Source organism: Desmodus rotundus, chromosome 1 (genome assembly GCF_022682495.2).
Source record: "Desmodus rotundus isolate HL8 chromosome 1, HLdesRot8A.1, whole genome shotgun sequence".
Taxonomy (NCBI): domain Eukaryota; kingdom Metazoa; phylum Chordata; class Mammalia; order Chiroptera; family Phyllostomidae; genus Desmodus; species Desmodus rotundus.
The window spans coordinates 93,059,070-93,080,019 of NC_071387.1; the positions used below are offsets into that span (position 1 = coordinate 93,059,070).

Sequence of the window (20,950 nt, forward strand, 5' to 3'; positions counted from 1 at the left end):
TTGTTTTATCTGCCTTAGTCCAATTTTCCTTTTACATATGGGCGGAAATGTCGCTTCCTGTGTGAAGGTTTCTCTCTTGCCTATGTGCTAGCATCAGTGCTCTGCCAATGTGCTCCAAAGCATGCTGTACTTTCTCCCTTCTAGTGTTTGTCTTACTTACTAACATGCTTGTGTGATTGTTTCTGCCTTCATGATGACAGGGATCTTGCTTTCTGTCTCACTACTACCTCCATGTCTAATCCAGGGCCCAGAATATACCAGTCACTGTAAATGGTAATTAAAAGAATGAATAAGTGGATGAAACAAAAATAGAGCAAGAAAGTTTATAAAATTAAACAAAGCATGTCAGAACATTCATCCAGAGAAAGATTTGTGCAGGGTTTATGTGAATAAAATTATAAAAGTCCAATAAGATAAAAAAAGAAGATTGAATGAATGGAGATTCATCTTCTGTATTTCTGGGTGGCAAATTCCAACGTTATGGGTTTATTGTGTAACATTTGAGTTTCAAACTCTTGGGAAATAACTAGTGCCAGGAAGATGAAAAAAAAAACACACCCTGGCTGGTGTAGCTCAATGGATTGGGTGCAGGCTGCGAACCAAAGGGTCGCCAGTTTGATTCCTAGTCAGGACACATGCCTGGATTGTGAGCCAGGTCCCCAGTGGGGGTGACGTGAAAGGCAACCACACACTGATATTTCTCTCCTTCTCTTTCTCCCTCCCTTCCCCTCTCTCTAAAAATAAATAAACAAAATCTTTTTTAAAAAACAAGAAAATACAGTTAAATCCTTGTGTAAAACCATATGCTAAAATGAATTTTAGATGCTTTCAACACTTAAGTTTAGAAAAGAAACCAAAAATGTACTAGAAGAAAATGTACATTTATTTTGGGGACACCATTCATTTTCCACCAAAGGAAATAATTGAGAGTGAATATATGAAAATAAAAAAACATTTGTAATTAAAAACACTAAAACAATTTCCTGGTAAAGACAAACTGGTAGCTCAATAACTGGAAGATAGAGGGTAGAGGACAAAACCTGATATCCTTAATACCTAAGAGGCTTTTCTGAATCAGGAAGAAATAGTAACTCAGCAATAGAAAACTGATAAAAATAAAAATAAACGCCTTCCTGATTGTGTGCTCACACTCAGCACGAACATGAGTGGGACTAAAGGATGTCACAGTGGGTAGCTTTCTCTGTTTTTTTGGCAGATCAGGGGATCATCGAAAGCGGGTGTAGAGAAGGATTCTGGTGTGACCACAGTTCTTGCCAATGGAGGACAATGATATATGACTATATTTATTCCTCTTCTCCCCCATGTCACTTCAATATATTTTTTTTCTACTTGATGCAGTGGTCACAGGGCCAGGGCTGCAACTACAAGGGCTGTGAACAGGGATGATTCCTAAGTGAGAAACTGGGACTGTGCTTTTAACCTGATGTCACAGTTCCCAAGGGCCTGATTGAACAGGAAGGGCCTTCACCCCCTCTGGCAGAACTGGGATTAACAGCAAGTGCAGCTATGTTGCCTGGTGGTAAAGATGTCCCTCTAGCTCTGCACCTGTGTCACCTTACCCTTTGTGAACCAGAGTGGATAGAGGGAAGGCACTGGCTAGACCGGCACCTCTGCCTGCAGTCCAGTCCAGCACCGTGGTGACCCCAACATCCCTTCCAAAGGCAGGAATCTGGGTGTACATGCAGACAAGCAAAAATAGTGGCTGAGGGTAAGGGAATGAAAACACGGGCTGTGTTTTGTCATGAGGGAAATCCAACATTATATCAAGGTCTGCCTGAAAGGCCAGGGCTGTGTATTGCTGAGATCTCTCCTGCCTTGGGGACCTGTCAAGATCAAATGGCAGCCTGCAAACCTGAGTGGCCTCACCTTCTGAGATACTGTTACATGATACGGCGATGGACTGGCTAGTTATTAATTACTTAGATTCTAGTCATGTGCCAGTACCTTTTGACCTTTGTGATTGTTTTGCTCTAAGGGGACCCTATCAGAAGACCAGAGCATGAAATGTGATATTGTGATTTATAATAAGAAATATATATTTGGTCTTCAAATATGTATTTGGTCTTAGACCCATTCCTGGCCCAGAGCTTAGAAGAAAAAAAACCCTTGGGGTTTTCTATGATAAGAGCAATAAAGTTGTCTTTTGCTAGTGATGGGACTTCTGGAAAGCCCTTTGGTAACCCAAGGATGGGAGCTGGTTGCCAGGGAACCTGACCACGTAATTTGAGTGTTGAACTTTTAATACTCTGCACCCCTAACCTCCCGGGAGAAGGGCCTACAGATTGAATCTATTGCCAATGATTTAATCAACCATGACTATGTAACAAAGCATCCATAGAACCCCCCAAAGAAGGGGTTCTGAGAGTTCCCTGGCTGGTGAACACATGATTTAGGGGAGTGACACCCCAGAGATAGCATAGAAGCTCTGAGCCCTTTCCCCATACCTTGCTCTAAGCATCTCTTACATCTGACAGTTCCTGAGTTATATCCTTTCATAATAAACCAGCAATCTAGTGAATAAAACATTTCTCTGAGTTCTGTGAGCCACTCTAGCAAATTAATGGAACCCAAGGAGGGAGTGGTTCAAACCTCTGATTTGTAGTCAGTGGGTCACTAGCACAGGTGACAACCTGGACTTATGATTGGCGTCTGAGGTGGGGACAGTCTTGTGGTGCTGAACCGTTAGCCTGTGGAATCTGATACTATCTCTGGGTACATTGTGTCAGAATTGAGTTGAATTGTAGGACACCAGCTGGGGTCCAAAGAATTGCTTGTTGGTGTGGAGGGTCGCCCATCCCCCTGACACACACATATTGGAATTGGTACCAGAAACTAGTTACAAACCGTGAAAGATAAATGTCCTACATAGTTCAGATTACCTTAACAAGATAACCATAGGCCGGGTGACTTAAACAACAAAAATTTATTTTTCACAGCTCTGGGGGCTGGGATCAAGGTGACGGCAAGGTTGGCTTCTGGTGAGGGCCCTCTTCCTGGCTTGGATAAGGTCCCCTTCTCTCTATGTCCTCGGATGGCGGGATGTGTGTACCTGTATAAGAAACAAGGTTATCTTTTCAACTTCTTATAAGATAATAGTCCTATCTGGTTAGAGTTCTACCATTATGATCTCATTTTAACTTTCATTGCTTTCTAAAGACCATATCTCTGGATATCATCACTTTGGGGGATAGAACCTCCAGATATGGATTTTTGGGGAGACACAGTTCAGTTCATAACTAAATAAACAAATAAATAAAGCAAATAAATATAAACAGGTTTGATGTTTATCATTTTCTTTCTTCCTGACTTTACTCTCTTGCCTTTTTTTTTTTGGCTTCTTAAGTTAAACATGTAGCTAATTTTCTTTACTTTTTCTTCTGTTTGGGTAAGTATATTGAAGATATCATCTTTATTGTAAGTTGCTTAATCCCATACACCAGATTTTGCCATGGAGTGCTTTCAGCTCTAAGTATTCCCTCATTTCCATGTAAGATCTTTTTCAGTGCAAGGTCCTAGATGTTCATGATCATTATTGTTAGTTTTTGCAACTTTTGCAAGTATATAATGTCCTTCTTTGTCACCATGTTGGTTTTGCCAGGAACTTTACCTCCAGTTTTCTATAAATGCACTTTTTTTATTGACAGGTCAAAGATATAATGGGGAACTATATTGGCTACATATCCAGTATGAGACAAGGGTTCTGTCTATAGTGCTGGGACAGTGTCGACTTCTGGTCTGTCATTCATCTACCTCTGTGAAAGGGAACTCTAATATAGGCTTGCTGAAATTATTTGGTCAACAGGAGAAGAGATTAATAATATGTGTGCTTTCATCAGTCACATAGTAAAGGTTGTGTTGTATTCATAGCCAACCACCAAGTCTTAGGAACTGAAAACAACCAAGGTGTATTTCTCAATCATGCTTCCTGTCATCAGCGGCTGGATCTTCATTGTCTCCACTCAGTGTGGAGGACTGAGCAGATGGTGGCTAGAACAGGGTCAATCCAACTTCTTGCACAGTTATCAGGCAGGAAAAACCTACTCCCATTGGTAATCTCCTCCTGCCTGGCACAGCTTCTGTGCCTGAAAGAGACAACCTCACTCCTCCTCAAGCTACATTAGCCAGTGTCACAGAGTCACACCTAACTTTAAGCGGCCAAGAAAATATAACCTTTCTGTGGGCCACTGAAGAGCCAAGAATATTTGGTGAATGGCAGTAATGACAACTTTACCCTATATCTTTCCAAAACCTTTTTTTTGCTTTTTGTTTGTCAATTTTTTTAAAAATTCCCTTCAGTTATGTGAGTTATCACACAACCTTCTAGTAAATTTCTTTAATGAAAAACTAAACAAAACTGAAGTTAGGTAGAGTTAGTTTCTATTGCTTTACAAAAATGTTTAGAGGGCATTAGACTTGGCATGATGAATGCTACTGAGCAGTTGAGGAAAGTGGACGTCAGTTCACAAATTGGGCTGGTTTTGACAAAAGGGTACACACATATTTTTCAAGGACAAGGTTTTACTAGGAGCAGGCATGGTATGAGCCAATATTTAGATTCAAATAATTATTGGTAGCCACCATACATTAAGCAGGAGTCCTGGTATTTTTGTGTATTTTTTCTAAGTCAATTTCACTCTTTATATAATATGTATATATATTTATATATATATATTATATATATATATAAATATATAAATAAAATGAGGTGCAGGGAAGTGAAATGACCTGTCCAAAAGCCACTTCGCTAGCAAATGACAGCTTTGTTCTAATGTTATCATCTAATCATATGGAGGGGAACCAGAATAATGCAGTGCATGTTTGAGTAGCATGCACTCATTGGTTTGCCAGGACTGTGAGGTATGTGAAGGGTGGGAGTGAACCTTGAGTACAAAGGGAAAGAGGTTGGAGTTCATTAGTGAGGCAGTGAGAGGAAGGTTCCTGAGTTGGAGAGGATACTAGTAGCTGCCTAGGATCAGTAGCAATGAGGCATGCTGGAGGCCTGGACACCAACTGGAGGAATATTGCTAAAATTCAGTCTGACTGAGCATGGGTGTTAGCTGTGGAAACAGAAAAAACTTTCTCTCTAGTCTCCAGGCCCACTGGAGATTGCTGAAGTCTTGAGTTATCCTTGCGTAGACAGCCCCTACTTTTCATTTCAGGTTTCTTAAGAACCTGCTCTCAGAAAAAGCCTGGGTCAAGAGAAGAAAAAATAATAGGCACCAGCCTAAGTAAGAAGTCTACAAAGCCCTTCTCCCACAAAACCAATTCTTCCCCATCAGCTGTAGGGCCTAACACTTCACCAATGGGTTCCATTCCTTCAAGAGTCTTTTATTCAAGTGTGACTATTTGGGGACAAGAGGGAAAAGGGATCCTGGGAAGTTTCCTCATTAGCAGCCTGCAGGCAAGGAACATAAATGCAGGGGAGCAATCTGGGCGGCCACCATAAAGAGAACAGGGCACACATGCTCTGCCTAAAGTGGGCTTCTCAGCTCTGGCCGAGGGGCCCAAAGTTCCTGGATCTGCTATTTCAACAGCAACTTCATATCCAGATATTTTGGGGGGAAACCCCCAGTTTAAAAATATTCCAACTGTTTAAAATTTCTTCATATGACTGTGCTGGCCTCATTCACTCTCAGTTTGCCACCCCTGGGTTAAATTTTAATGCCATTTTGTCAAAACCTTTCCAAATTTGAAAGCACATCTTTAGCAAAATTAGATTAGAGAACAGGTTCTTTGGATTGCTGAGAGGGTAGGTACACAGCATGGGCACTACTTGTGCAGGGGGACCCTGGGCCACACACTGGGCATCCTGGTGCCTGGACCTTGAAAGGGTGATGGGCCCTGGCAGTGGCAGTATTTGCTGCAACCAGGGCCTCCTGGCTGACCACCCTAAGCTGGGCTGGAGTGGAAAGAGGGATGGGTAAGCTTGTGCTCCCCTCAGCTCCACTGGGCCCCTTCCCATTAACAGTGCAGTAACGCAGTTGTGTGGTGTTTGAAAAAGCATCCCTAGTTACACAGGATGATTTACAGGACACCAGACTCTGCATTTTAGAGGTCTCCAGTGTGCCATAAAAAATATGTTATAAAGGAATAATCTTTATCTGAACTAAAGCTGCAGTGAAGGAAACTCATGTCCAGCTGAGAGCAGCAGTGAGCTTTTGTTCACTCAGGGAAAAGTCCCTGTTTTTCATCTTATTTGATTAACATTTTTCTTTCTCTTTGGCATTAGGTATCTAGTTAATATTTAGACATTGTACACATTTTCTTTCTACTGTTGTATCTATTATGTGAGCAAACAAAACCAGCAATGCCAACCACATCAGACTTGTCAGACACCCAGCTGTTGCTAGCAAGGTACTTGGGACTCCCTGGAGCCAGGCCCTGGCAGGGACTGAGCAGGAGTGCGCAGGCATAGCCCCTGTCCCCAGGAGGCAGAGTTGCCTGACTTGTGTCTGTTTATTAGGTGTTTAGAGCTATGACGGTATCAGTCTATTTCAGTCCAGGGAAATCTGAATTCCCTTAGCGGCAATGTCCCTAAGGAACACAGGTGTAACTGTGGTTAAGCAGGGACAACCTCACCTTTTGGGGCAGAAAGCAGTCACGTGGTGGCAGGACAGACGCAAAAGCTCTGGAACAGGAAAACCTGGGGGTTTGTGTCAAACCTTCACCCATTAGTAGCTCCAAGGTAAGATGAGGAGGCTGGAAAGATGGACGTTGGGATGGGGAAGCTGTCACGTAGAATATATCGCTCCTGGGTCAAAAGCAGGAGGCTATCCAGGGCGAGAGACGGGTGAGTCAGAGACCAGCAGAGTTTGCCTGGAGTCCCAGGGGAAGGGGAAGAAGCCAGAGCTCGCCAGCCTCTGGCCCCTAGCTCTTTGGTGCACCGCACCAGCGGCTGGCGGCTGGCGGCGGGCTCTACGTCCCAAAAAGTACTGAGAGAGGATGGAGAACACAGAGTCCCCGGCTCCTGAGAAGGGGAAACCGCTGGGCTGGGCGGGGAACACCTCCATTGTGTTTGAGTTGAGGCGGGGGAAGGGGAGTTGGGGGACACGATCTCCGCTTCCCGGGAGCCCCAGACCTGCGCTCGCCTCCGCTCCCGCGCCCCCTCCGCTGGCGTGCGCGAAGCGCACTCCCCCTTCCCTCGGCGGCGCGAGGCGCGCGCCCGGACCTCCACCTCCCCTTGGCGCAGCTCTGCTCTCCCGGCAGAAAGTTAGCAGCGGGGAAGGAACTCGGGGCCGCAACAGCGCGCAGCGGCGGCAGAGGCTGAAACAGAACCCGCGGTCGAGCCTAGAAAAGGAGGCGCTGCAGGCAGAGCAGGTGCAGCCGGCGGGTCCGCGCGCCCCCCTCGGTCCCCTTGCCAGAGGCTGAGGGGGGGGGTGGGGGCCACCCGGACTCCGCGGGCAGAGCGGGGAGGGGGCCATGCGGCCGGGCTTTTCCCCGGCGCAGCGGGACAGCGGCCAGGGCCGGGGGCGCAGCGGCGTCGCTTCATGCAGCCCGGGCGGCTGGGCAGCGGCGGCGGCGGGGGCGGCGGCTGAAACCATGTCCGGGCAGCGCTGGGGGCCGCCGCCGCCGCGAGCCGGGAGCCGCGATGGCCCGGTGGCCCGCACCTCCTCCACCTCCGCCTCCGCCTCCACCTCTCGCCGCGCCGCCGCCCGGCGCCTTGACTAAGGGACCGCCGGCGCGGAAGCTGCTGTTTATGTGCACCTTGTCCCTGTCCGTCACCTACCTGTGCTACAGCCTCCTGGGCGGTTCGGGATCCCTGCAGTTCCCCTTGGCACTGCAGGAGCCGGCGGGCGCTGCCGCCGAGCCCCCGCCGAGCCCGCCGCCACCCTCTCTGCCGCCTCCCCCCGTGCGCCTCGGCGCCCCCTCGCAGCCGCCCGCGCCGCCGCCGGACAACGCGAGCCTCCGGGAGCCGCCCGAGCCCCCTGAGCAGCCTGCCGCCCCCAGAGCCGACGGCTGGGGGCTGGCGAGCGGCGGCAGCGGCGGCGGCGGCGGCGCCCGGGACGCCTGGCTCCGGCCCCCGCCGGCCCCCAGCGAAATGATCACCGCGCCGAGCGCGTTACTGGAGAGGGAAACGCAGGAGTCCAGCACCACGGACGAAGAGCTCGCAGGCCGGAGGGCGGCCAACGGGAGCAGCGAGCGGGGCGGCGCCGCCAGCACCCCCGACTACGGGGAGAAGAAGCTGCCACAGGCGCTGATCATCGGTGTCAAGAAAGGGGGGACCCGCGCGCTGCTGGAGGCGATCCGCGTACACCCGGACGTGCGGGCGGTGGGCGTAGAGCCACACTTCTTCGACAGGAACTATGAGAAGGGGCTGGAGTGGTACAGGTAGGACCCCGGGCTCGACTGGTGGGGAGACTCAGAGGGGAAGTCCAGGCGCCGTCCTGGTCCTGCGCTCCACGAGGGCTTAGCGAACCCTGGCAGGGTTGCGTGGGGCGCGGCGGAGAGGACGGGAGGCCAGCTAGGAATCACTTTATTTCAGGGAGAGGGCAGAAGGTGGCAGCGGGCTCTGTCTGCTGGGGCTCCTCGTCCAGGTAGCTGCTTTCTGAATCTGCGCAGCTTCACGCCTGGGAGTCCCCAGCCCTCCTGCCCTCGGAGTGTTCCCCAACCCAGGCCCTTGAGGGGCTCTGGGCTTCTGTGTTTTGGGGATGCTGAGGAGTGAGGCAGGACAGCTCTGCTGACTAAAGGACTTTGAGATGGCCGGGAATCTCTCAAAATTGCCCTCGAACCCATTGCGTGGCTGGAATCCAACTTTACGTATTTTCAGGTTCGGGCAAAATGAACAGGGAACAGTTAAAAAGATGGTGCTGGCAAGTTTGGACTTTCTAGTAAAGACTGAGGATGTTTCCCATCTCTAGGACTTTCTAGCGCTCTGTGGCGGAATGAACACGGGGTTGTCTTTGCCGCTGGAGTATTAATGTCGACCTGACAGTCGTGCCTCGACAGTGCTCATGCGGGGCACCCCTGCCCTTTCGCAAAAGTGGAGCTTCTGTCTCGTGCGTGAGATGTCCGTCTCCCTCCTGCCCCACCCTCTACCAGCGGAGAGAGAAAGGGAGAGGAGAGGACTAGAAAGTTAGTGTAGGTAAAGTAAATTATAACCCATCTTTCTTGCCAGCCATAACATTGAAAACAACACTGGTGTGGATGCCCAAATGCAAACCTGCTTTGCTTTTTTCTTTCCCTCTTTCCTCCTGTTTTATATCCCTTTGGAAAACAGATCTGGCTGGCTGGCCCCATCTCTGTTGCATCTCAGTAATTAATTGCAATTGTCAAACAGAAACACAGGCTTTGCCTGTTAAAGTGATGTTATCATGTTAACAGAGCCAAGAGGTAAAATAAGGATTGTTTTCTAACAAGTTGCTTTTCTGTTGAAGAGAGATGGGCTTCCTAATGTAAATTGCAGCCTGGGAAAGTTTTACCAATAACTTCAGAAATATATAATGAATGTGTGTATTGTGATTGCTTTTCGCCCTACTTTTAAAAATATGCCTTGTGCTTTGAAAACTGGAGAGAAGTACATTTAGTCATAAACATTCCAGCACATTAAAAGGAAACAGCAAATGTGTCTGTTAATGTCGTGTCTGTTTCGACACACAGAACTAATTGCAATATTTTAGGAGGCTTCAGACAGCCCCTTCCTATCAAAATATAAAACGACAAATGCCTAATTTAACTGGAAAATCAGTATTTAGAACATCACAAGCCATAACTTCCATTTTGCAATTATCATTAAAAAGGTGTTAGGATGATTAATGCAACCATAGCAAAGTAGAGAAAAAGGGTATGCTGTGGGGGGTGGGGGGAGGGTTCAGTTAATTGTTGGTTGTAGGAAGGTCCTGGCTTCTTCTGTGGGGGCAGCTTCGGTCTTATGAGGGTAACTGGCTTTCCCCCCCAATTCTAATTTTAAAGCCATATATCTTGTGAGAAGCATGCTTGGGAAGAGGGAGGCATAAAGATCAGATCTTTCCAAAATGTGTTTGGGTAGCTTTGCAGCAGCTGGAAGCAGAAGGGGGTGCTTGATTCAGCTGACTTGAAATAAAGTTGATAGTTGGTGGAGGATGTGGTGGAATGTGTGTCCAGAAGTCCCCCAGTAAGGTCTGGAGGACATTCTGACTGAAAGGATAGAACATGCCTGGTTTGGGGATGTTCCTTTACATTAGGCTGGACAAGAAGATACATACATTGCCTGGCTGTCAGCACTTGGCTATGGAAGGTATTTCAGCACTGTGGTGTTTGGGGCTCAGTGTCAGCATTTGGTGGCTACCCTTAGAGATGTTATACTGCAGAGATGTGGATGGAACTTGAAGACCATGTGATGTCTCTGTGCCCTCAGCCCCTGCCCCAGGCTCTCACCAGTGGTGGGTCCCTGTATAGCTTAGCCACATGACTGAAAGTGCTGAAGAAGAATCTATCAGACAGAGGGAATCGTAGCCACCGACGCCTGGTTGTTAAGAGGACTCCCAGAAACCCCTCACACCCACAGAGGCCACGTGTGCTGGGACGACTTGGTCATCTCTCCTGCCTTACCAGGGATAGCAGTGCTTTGAGGGTACCTGTGGGATTTTCCTTAGCTCTGTCCCAGGCTCCTGTTTCTCTGTTCCATGAAAGAAGAGGGCATGACATCCTCACTATATTGTAGAGAGGAAGCAGTGGCATTGATTCAGACCAGGAACAGACACCCTTGCTTTTGGTTCCCTGGTGTGACTCCATGTTTTCAGTGGTGGCCTCTGGACAGAAATGGTTCTGCTTGCTCCCCGAACTCCACATATCCTGCCTGGAATCTTCCTCTTCTATGTGCCCGATTAAAGATGCACAGGTTAATTCAAGGTTTTGATCCCCCCTCCCACTTATTTGGGTTATTTTTTTCTTTTCAATGTGCTTCCCAACGGCCTCCTAATTCTGCGAGTGTTTCTGAGGTTTGTGTTTTCTGCAAGAGGGGGAGAAAGAAGAAATGGGGCTGCTCTCAGCAGAGCTGGCCTGGGCTTTCCTCATATCCAGCTAAGCAGCCCTAGCAGTTTTATTCTGTGTCACTCCATTTGTGTGTAAATCCGTGTTTTGCTTTCTCCTGTGCTGTTGATCTAATGTGATTTAAAAACATTTGGGATTAGAACATGTGCATCAGATTTTCAGGCCAAGATAGTCTCCTGGATTAGGTGTTTGTGTTATAGCTGCAGAGAAGCAAGCCTCTTTGTGGACCAACACAGGCCAGTGATTAATAAGGGGGGCTGGGGGGTATATGGGACTCTCCTCCCCTCCCACCCCCACCCCCCACCACAGTAAAAGGGCAAAGCTACAATGTGCCTTTCAGTAAAAGCTGCCACAAACTGTCTGGGCAGAGGCCTTACAGCCCTCTAAGGGAGGGGATCTTGTGGCAGGCCTATCATGGCAGAGCTCAACCAAAGTGACAGAGGCGGCTGGAGCTGTTGCCTCCCTTGTGGTTTAGACTGTACAGCGACCATGACAACTTTGGTTTTTGAAAACTGCTCAGCCCCAGGGCAATGGAAGGTGATCCTCCATGGTTTCAAGTTGTCTTCACTGCATACAGTTAATACACATGTCCCACTGGCTTGGGGAAGATAACTCAGGAGAGGATTTCAGCAGTCACCATCATACTTCCCAGAGGAAAGTGGTCAACAGCGTTCTTCTTGAGAGAGATGGAAGGAGGACAAGGCACTGGCATTTACTGAATGCCTGTCATTGTGGTGGTAGGCGCTTTGTAAACGTGTGATCACATTTGGGTGTCTTGATGAGGCTGTGAGCGTAACAGCAACACTCCTCTTTCACAGGTGGCTCCCGAGGTAAAAACTTGCTCAAGGTTCCCCAGCTAGTCCACGGGTGAGCTGACCAAGTCTGTTCCATTGCAGAGTTTCTTCCCCTGCCCCACACTGCCGCACATAACATACTAGAAAGGTATTCTTCTTCCTCTATTCTTGCATTCAACAAACATTTATTAATATTTACCATGTGTCTAGTACTGTTTCAGGTACCCAGGATAAAGTGGTGAGCAAGACTGATGAAGGACCTGTTCTGTACCTGACATTTCAGCAGGGGGTGGGGTAGGGGAGACAGCAAACCAACAGTCTTTCTTTTTACCTTTTGTGTGTGTCTGCTAGAACATTTAAAGTTACACTTACCATTCACATTTTATTTCCACTGGGCAGGGCTCTTGTAGAACAGTGGTTTTATTTTATTTTATTTTTTTATATTTTAATTTTTATTGTTATTCAGTTACAGTTGTGTGCCTTTTCTCCCCATCCCTCCACCCCACCCCAGCCAAACCCACCTCCCTCCCCCACCTTCACCCTCCCCCTTGATTTTGTCCATGTGTCCTTTATAGTAGTTCCTGTAATCCCCTCTTCCCACTGTCCCCACTCCACTCCCCCCTGGCCATTGTTGGATTGTTCTTAACTTCAATGTCTCTGGTTGTATTTTGTTTGCTTTTTTCTTCTATTGATTATGTTCCAGTTAAGGGTGAGATCATATGGTATTTGTCCCTCACCACCTGGTTTATTTCACTTAGCATAATGCTCTCCAGTTCCATCCATGCTGTTGCAAAGGATATAAGCTCCTTCTTTCTCTCTGCTGCGTAGAATTCCATTGTGTAAATATACCATAGTTTTTGGATCCACTTGTTTGCTGATAGGTTGCTTCCAGTACTTGGCTATTGTAAATTGTGCTGCTATGAACATTGGGGTGCACAGGTTCTTTTGGATTGGTGTTTCAGGGTTCTTAGGGTATAATCCCAGCAGTGGAATTGCTGGGTCAAAGGGCAGTTCCATTTTTAGTTTTCTGAGGAAATTCCATACTGTTTTCCACAGTGGCCTCACCAGTCTGCATTCCCACCAATAATGCACTAGAGTTCCCTTTTCTACCCATCCTCTCCAACATTTGTTTGTTGATTTGTTTATATTGGCCACTCTAACCAGTGTGAGATGGTACCTCATTGTGGTTTTAATTTGCATCTCTCTGATGGCTAGTGATGCTGAACATCTTTTCATATGTCTCTGGGCCCTCTGTATGTCTTCCTTGGAGAAGTGTCTAGAACAGTGGTTTTAAACTGTAAACATGTACAAATCATCTGGGGATGTTATTAACATGCAGATTCTGATTCAGCGGGTTTGAGGAGGGACCTGACATCACGTGTTTCTAACTTCCCAAGTGATAATGATACTGCTGGGTGCTGGGCCTCACTTTGGGCAGCAGAGGCTTGGAGAGTAACTGGTGCACACACGTGTGTTATTGTACTTTAACTCAAATGATCAGACAACTCTTCTCTGTGGTGGTGATAGAAATGAAGTGAAGGAGTGAGATCCTCCCATGTGAAGATCTGGGTGGAGAGGTTTTCAAGTGAGGGAACAGCAAGTGCAAAGGCCCTGAGTGGAAAAAAGCCTTGAGGACTTCCAAAGTGTTCTTTTATTATTTCCAAAGCATGGCATTTGTAGCAGAACCAAATTGCGTTCAAAATCTGGCTTTGTCACTTATTAGTTGATGATCTTGATTGGTTAACTGATTTAACATCACTAAGCTTCAGTTTGTTTATCTGATAGTAATTTCTTCCTTACAGGATTGTTGGGAGGAATAAAGGAAATAATACAAGTGAATGTATTTTCTAAACAAAGAATGAGTATACTACAACAGAAATGCAAATGGGCCCAAACTGGGTTTTCCCGTTTCTGAAATCACATTGGTCTCCTATGCTTTTCTTTTGGTCCTGCTGCCATAGCGTTGGCTGAAATGTTTTGGGTATGCTTTATTGGGTATGCTTTATTGGGTATGCTTTGGGGAACATTGGCTTTGCCATCTATATCTGCTTAACTTTTTAAACCAGCGGTCACTGGGGGGACCAGGGGGATCCTCTAAATGAGCAAAGTGAACCAGCTGGAAGAAACTGGGGTGTGTGTGTTCTGTCTACAGGGGTGGCCACCACTTGCTTCCAGCTTCTGTTTTCCATGCTCTGATGTCACAGCAGGGTTAACGGGTCTCCCACTTGGTAAGACAAGTGGACATTAGGTTTTAATGTGAAATCTGGTTTTTAATGTTGGCAACAGAATGAAGTTTCTTAAAAGTACCGTGTAGGTCAACAGTGTGAGGCAAAGAGAACCCATCTCTGGGCTGGATGCTGCCAGCTGGCTACCAGTTGTAACCACTGGTTTAAGCCCATTTCAGAATGTAATAGGCATACCTAGCCCCTTTGCAGTTGCCAGAATTGTTGCTCACATGTACTATTTTAGTTTAGATTTTTTCCCTTTTTCCAGATCTTACAACAGCATGGGGGAAATACCCCCCAGATATTTTGCAACAACAAAAGAGGCTGGATATAAACAGGATAATTGAAGCAGAAAAAGGCAATTCATAACTACATTTTCCATTTGTTCATAATGAACATTTTCTAGAAGGTGATAAAAATTCTCAGTTGTTCACTTACTAATAAGAGTGCCCATATTTGATCCATACAGGTAAATTGTACTTATAAAATAGATTCTGGCCAGAGTTTAAAAAATTGAGTTCTAGGTTTTGTTTTGCCAAATACTAGTCCTCCTGGACTTCAGGTTACTTAATTAACCTCTCTCTCTTTCATCTTTGTTTTTTAGATGATGAGGCTATCATTTAGATGATGTTGTCTCCATAAGGCCTGCCCATTCACTCACTAAAATACTTTGGTTCTAGAACCAATTTCTGTGTTACTCAGAGGAAGAAAATGGTAGAGTAGGAACACCACTGTTGGGAGCATGTTTCTGTATCTTTGATTCATAATCCACTCATCCTCATTGTGTAACAATAGACAAGTTACTTAATGTCACCAAACCTCAGTATCTTCATCTGCCTAATGGGCTCCATATTACTTCCAAGGGATTACGTGAGGATGAAATAAAATGGCATTCAAAGTGCCCCACACAGAGTTCGTGCCCCACACAGAGTTCGTGATATAGCAGATTCCCCTTTTCCCTTCTTTCCTCTCTTTCTCTCCCAGTTTTCCTTTTTTTCTTTGCTTTTCTTCTTCATTTTGCTTCAATTTCTTCCTTTTACCTCATCAGTCCTGAAGGTCCCAAAGAGAAAGCTGTAATGCATTTTTCATTTGAATAGTCTTTTATTTCAAGATTATGTCTGAATGAGGGAATTCAAACCCTGAAGCAGCTCTTTAGTAGCTCTCCAGAGGATAATCAAAACTGGATTCCAGAATTTGGTCTCTTGTAACTTGAGCAGAAGGAGGAGAAGCATCTGATTTCATGAGGTGACGGAAGCCAGGATTCTCCATGATGTGACTCGGAGGAGCTGTGGAAGGGGGCAGGCTCTGAGGGCCTGCGTGCTGACGTTTCCTCAAGCCTACAGTAGAAATCAGTGCTGTTTGCCTAGGACAGGTTGTGCTTGCCTTTCCTTTTTCTGCAGAGCTGAAGCATTTGAGAATGCAGGACAGTTCGGGAAGACCCCCTTGAAACCCCCTATCTTAAGATTTCACTGCTTTCACTGGTGTTCTCCGGCCATCATAACATTAATTTATTTTTATTTTCACTTTTAAATCAAGTCAAGAGGGAGGCCTCGAGACTAGGGGAATGGATGATTGCTAAGGCTCTATGTCAGAAAGTTTGAAAGGTTTTGGTTTTACATAATGGACAGTAATGGTGTCTCTGGATCTGACTGAACCATCAACCTGTTACAGTAATCTCTTGATTCCACTGATTTCTGTGGTTTAGCAAGATCCTCTGTAACTGTCTTGGGAATTTTAACCTGGAATTGTCATTCACTGATGGAACCTTTCAGCCCATCTTGCCATTAATTAAAAGCGGGTGGTTGATTTTTTTTTTAACACTAGTTAGGATTGCTTTCATTTAACTTTTTTTGACTTGGGGATATAAAAGCATATTTACAGGGAAACTAAGCAGCACATGAATTAGGAATGTAAACTATTATAAACAGAAAAGGTAATTTATTGGCTTATGTACTTAGGAAGTGTAGGGGGTAATTGGCTTCAGAAAAAAGCTGAATCCAGGAGCTTAATGATATCACTAGGTCCCTCTCTCTTTCCCTTCTTTGTCGTGCTGGTGTCTACCTTGCTTCATGCTCAGATAAGTTGTCTCACCACATTTTAGGCAAGCTGGTAAGCAGCAACCCTAGGCAAACATATTTTATGTTTATTGATTATTTTGGAAATAATTTTTCTTAAGAGCTTCTGTAAGAAATTCCTGCAGATGCCTTTGGTGCCAGGTGGGCTGTGTGCCCATTCCTAAAGCAGTCATGTAGTGCTCCAGTCAGTCCTGGCAATGTAGTCCCCCCCCCGGCCCCCCGGCCCAGTTTGTGGGGGGAGGTAGGAGTAGGGAAGCAGCATTAGTCCTATTGATTCCATAAGGAATAGAGTCCCCATAGAAATTGAGGTGGGGGTCAATTAAACCTCGTTTTCATTAAACATATACAGAGTCATTCTGGGATAGGCACAAGATCTCTCTGAGGACTGTAACCCAGGAAGAGGAACAGCAGATTAATTTGGGAGAGTTGTGTCTTTATTTTAATCAGATACTTGTTCATTCATTGAACATGTATTGTTGTAACTGTGTGCTGGGCCCGATGTGAACCAGTCACGTCCAGTGACCTGGAAGAGCTCATGGGGCAAAGAAATGGGCGAGGAACTGATTACAAGGTCAGAAAAGTCCTGACAAAGTGGGATTTGATCCAGGAATGGAAGGATGGTTTAATCTTAGAAAAATCTAACAATTTGATTTATTCTTAATATGGGTGAATGAAAAACATTTTAGGATTTGTTTAATGGATGCTCAAAAGACATCTGATCAAGTTAAACATCCATTCCTGATTTTTAGTACGACCTCCTAATAAAATAGGGTCATTCCCAAACCCAGCATCATGTTTAGTGGCATAATATTAAAAACACTCCCACACTCCAGAGCAAGACCAAATGCCAGTGGTTGTCACTGCTATTTACTACTGCTCAGGAATTAATAAATAATACGGTTAGATGTGGAAAAGAATAAGAAAGTGGGGGGTAGAGTTATCACCATTTGCCAGTAAGTTAATCTCTCTTTGGAAAACCTAAATAACCAGTGACCTCTGTTAGGAACAATAAGAGGATTTATTAAGGTGACTGGCAAGGAAATTGTGCATAATCTATAGTTTTCCTATATGCCTACACCAGCAGTTTTGAAAATATGAGATAAAATATTCTATTTATAGAATCACCAAAGAGACAAAATAACTAGGAATACATTTAGCAAAAAGTGCAAGGGATTTATAAGAACAAAATTTCAATACTTTACTGAGGGGCATTAACATAGAGGAGTAAATGGAGAAAGACCTCTTTCTCTAGGATAGCATTTTCCTCTTTCTATCTCTCTGTCCTCTCCTTCTCTCTAGCCCTTTTTACTGGAGTTCTTTGCTGCTAGATTGAGATCCATCCGGTGTGCTTGAGAGTGGTCTGAAAATATTATTTATGTGAATATGGCCAAAGTGCTGGGCATCATTTATAGGATTCCTTTACTTTCCACACTTTGTCTGACTGAGGAGAGGATAAGACAACTGTTACTATTTAGATTCAAAAACAGTGTTATAAATCCTTGGCAGGGTGGTTATATCCCGAATTTAGGGGTGGTAGGACTGTGCCCAGCCAGGTATGGATTAACAGTTGAGTTGGTGTCAGTTAGTAAATTTAGATGCACTTCTGTAGTTACAAAGCAAAAAACAAACCAGAGACAAGTAATGGTTATTTTTAATGTACCATGAAGACGACGATTTAGATCTGAAAGAATAACAGTATCAGCATGGCAACAGTATTGGCCTGGCAACAGTAGTAGTGGTGACAACAGTAGCAATGGTATTGCAGTAGCAGTGGTAACAGTAACTGTGGTAGTAACACTGGTGGTGGTAAGAGTAGCTGTGGTAACAGTAGCAGCGGCAGTAACAGTGGGGGAAGCAGTAGTGATGATGGTAAACGCATATTACATTTGCATGTGCCAGGCTCAGTTCCAAGCAGTGGATTCATTCAGTCTTTACAAGAACCTGGTGAGACAGGTACTGTTTTGCCCAAATGTTACTGGTGAGGGAACTGAGGAACAAGGCAGTCAAAATGTGGAGTTGGGATTCGAACTACACGTATGTTTGGCTCCAAACATACAGCATGCCCTTTTACTTGTCACAGGGGTCTTTCACACCGTGGAGGTGTCTTCTGGGCTTCTGGGAGTTAATGTCAGTCATTAAGAAGTTTTATCCTCCAGGAGCTCTGGATCCCTGTGTGCAGACTGATTGGCATGCTCACAGCACAGGCTCATTAGGAGTAGGAGGGTGTTGTCCCAACACAGAAGTGGCTTCCTTTCTGTTCTGAGACCAAGTTCATCCCCACATTAGGGCCTTTTAATTCTCTTTTGTCTCCTCCTGGAATAGTCTGCCCCCTGATTTCTAAGCTGAAGGTGTCTCCTTATCTAACCTTCAGATGGCTGCTCACATTTCAGCTCCTCAGAAAGATATGTCCCAGCTTCCTAATTTAAAGACCTTTCTCCACATCTGAGCTTGTTCTGATGCTTTGTTTTCTTCCCAGTGTGTACTGCTCTCCAACATCATCCTGATTACGTCTCTCTCTCACTAGAAGGTAAACTACATAGGACCAGGGGTCTTTTCCCTCTTCTTTGTTGCCCCTGTGCAAAACAGTATTTGGCACACATCAGACACTCGATAATGGTAGTTTATTAATCACTAATTATGAAACAATGAATGAAAGGCAGGCCTTCTATGTGCTAAGCTGTCTTCCAGAGGTTCTGAAAAGAAGTAACACATCTTTTGGTAACTCTGGCTGATAACTGTTCTAAGTTCTATCTCATACCATTTTTGAAAGATTATTTTGGGTGTAAGAAAGATAAACTCACTTAAACAAGCTGTGTGGGTTAGACATTCTCCCCAAAAGGTCCCTGTAACACATGGCATTGTCTCATTTATTCTGCACAGCAGCCTGATAAAGTTGATACCTTGTTATCCCACTTTAACCAATAAAGAGAATGAGATCTCAGAATGGCCAGTGATGGCAGTCCCGGAGTCACACAGCAGGCTGTCACAGCCAGGTGTTTTTTCACTGTAACATGTGGCTTTTGGTTTCTGGCCTTTGTTGCTGTCACTGCCAAAGTTTTAGAACTTGGGTTATTCCTGGTAGACTGTTATGCTCCAGGAGTAGTTGGGATTTTGTTTCTTTAAATGCATTATTAAAATTGCATAATTGTCATTTATTAGTGAAACCATTACACTGAGGCCCTATGCTTGACTTGTTACTTCCTGTAGGTGTAGGTACACCATCCCCTGTGCCTCCAGGTTAAGCCTTCTGTGAGGGGTTGGAGGGGTGGGGAGCCTAGGAAACATTTGAGTCAAACTGCCAGAGTGCCTCTGTCATAGGACACTTTGGCTGTTTGGAGCTTTGTGGTATTTTGAAAAATAAAGCTAAACTGGGAATCAGAAATTAAGAGTCTGAGTCTGAGTTCTGTGTCTATCTTGCTTTGTGTGCATAGGTACATATGTAGCCTCTGAGCCCTTGTTTTCTCATCTCTACAATGGGAAAATAGCTTCTGATAACTCTGCAGTGATTTTGCAAGGATAGGGCAAGAGTGGCGTGCTGGGATCTGCTTTGCCTGCATGTGTCACTTGTTACTAATCCATGCACGTTTCCATGAATCCCCCCGGTAATTGGTTTTCTGGAATGTTGCACTCCAGGGAGTACCTGAAATACAGGACAAGCACTCTTATCATAAAGTTAGATTAAGAAGTTTAATTTACAGAAACATTATAGGCCGTGGATATCAAACCTTGTGAGGGCAGACTGCATAAACATGCTCAGGATTCCTGGAGCACCTCTGTCGCTTTAACTCCTCTACTTGACTCAGCTGCAGGCCACATGTGCTTTTTAGGATTACTCTGCAGTTGAGGAGCTTTGGAGTGACCAGAAGAGTCTCTCATTTTGTTCTCTTTGACCTGTCATCCCTTTTCTCTGGCACACCTTGCCAGTGTTTCCCAGGTTGGCATATTTATGTCCCACCTCTGGCCACCTGAGTCGCCTACTTTCTAAACTAAGGGTAATGCCTCCCACCCCCCCCAGATAACCTGTCCTAATCTCTAGAACCTATGAATATGCTTGATTATGTGGCAAAGGGGGATTAAGGTTGCATTTGCAGATGGAATTATGATGGCTAACAGCGAACCTTGAGATGGGAGATTGTCCTGGATTATCTGGATGGGCCCAGTGTAATCACAGGGTCCTTTTTGGTGGAAGAGGGAGGTGGGGAGCTTGAACCTGAGGGATGGCAGCATAAGAGGGGCTCAGCCTGCTGTCACCGGCTTTGAAGATAGAGGAAGGGACCGTGAGCCAAGAATTCAGACAGCTTCTAGAAGCTAGAAAAGGAAAGGGAATTGATTCTTCCTTAGAGCCTCTAGAAGGAAGGCAGCCCAGCTGACACTGTGACATTGGCCTGTGGAGACCCTTCTAGACGTCTGACCTCCAGAGCTGTGGAGCTGGTCAGTTAGTGGTCATTTGTGACAGTAGCAATACACTCTCCTCAGGCATCTCTGGCAATCATCCTCTTGGGTTTTTTTTTTTTTCTTTCCTTTGCCTTTTCTCTGTTTCTGGAAAATAGCACCTCTGGGACTTGTAAGGTCTCTTGCCAAAAAGCAACATAGTTGTAAATGTCCACTATTTGCAGATGGCACCACACTAGTTAGAGTAAAAACCAAACTTTTGCCACCAAGAGACCCACCTTATAGCAGCTTCAATAAGATAGATGGTTTCTCTCCTATGTTTGAAGTCCATGTTTAACATTTGTAGTGCTGCATGGTGACCAAATGCTCAGAGGGAGCCAAGCCAAAAACAGTGCATTCAGGTACACAGGTGTGTATGTTTGAATAGCAGTCCTGCGTGAACACTCAGCCAGTCTAGACGGGGGTGGAGGGGGGA

General features: G+C 45.5%; 1 protein-coding gene across 1 annotated transcript in view; it reads left to right on the forward strand.

Annotated features, from left to right (window-relative positions):
• Positions 1–7,352: 7,352 nt before the first annotated feature.
• HS3ST4 (heparan sulfate-glucosamine 3-sulfotransferase 4) overlaps positions 7,353–20,950 on the forward strand; it is a 433,797-nt gene continuing 420,199 nt past the window's right edge. Inside the window, exon 1 of the mRNA XM_024560351.3 lies at positions 7,353–8,349. Coding sequence (XP_024416119.2) covers positions 7,610–8,349 — 740 coding nt within the window. The 5' untranslated portion in view covers positions 7,353–7,609. The remainder of the gene's footprint in view (positions 8,350–20,950) is intronic.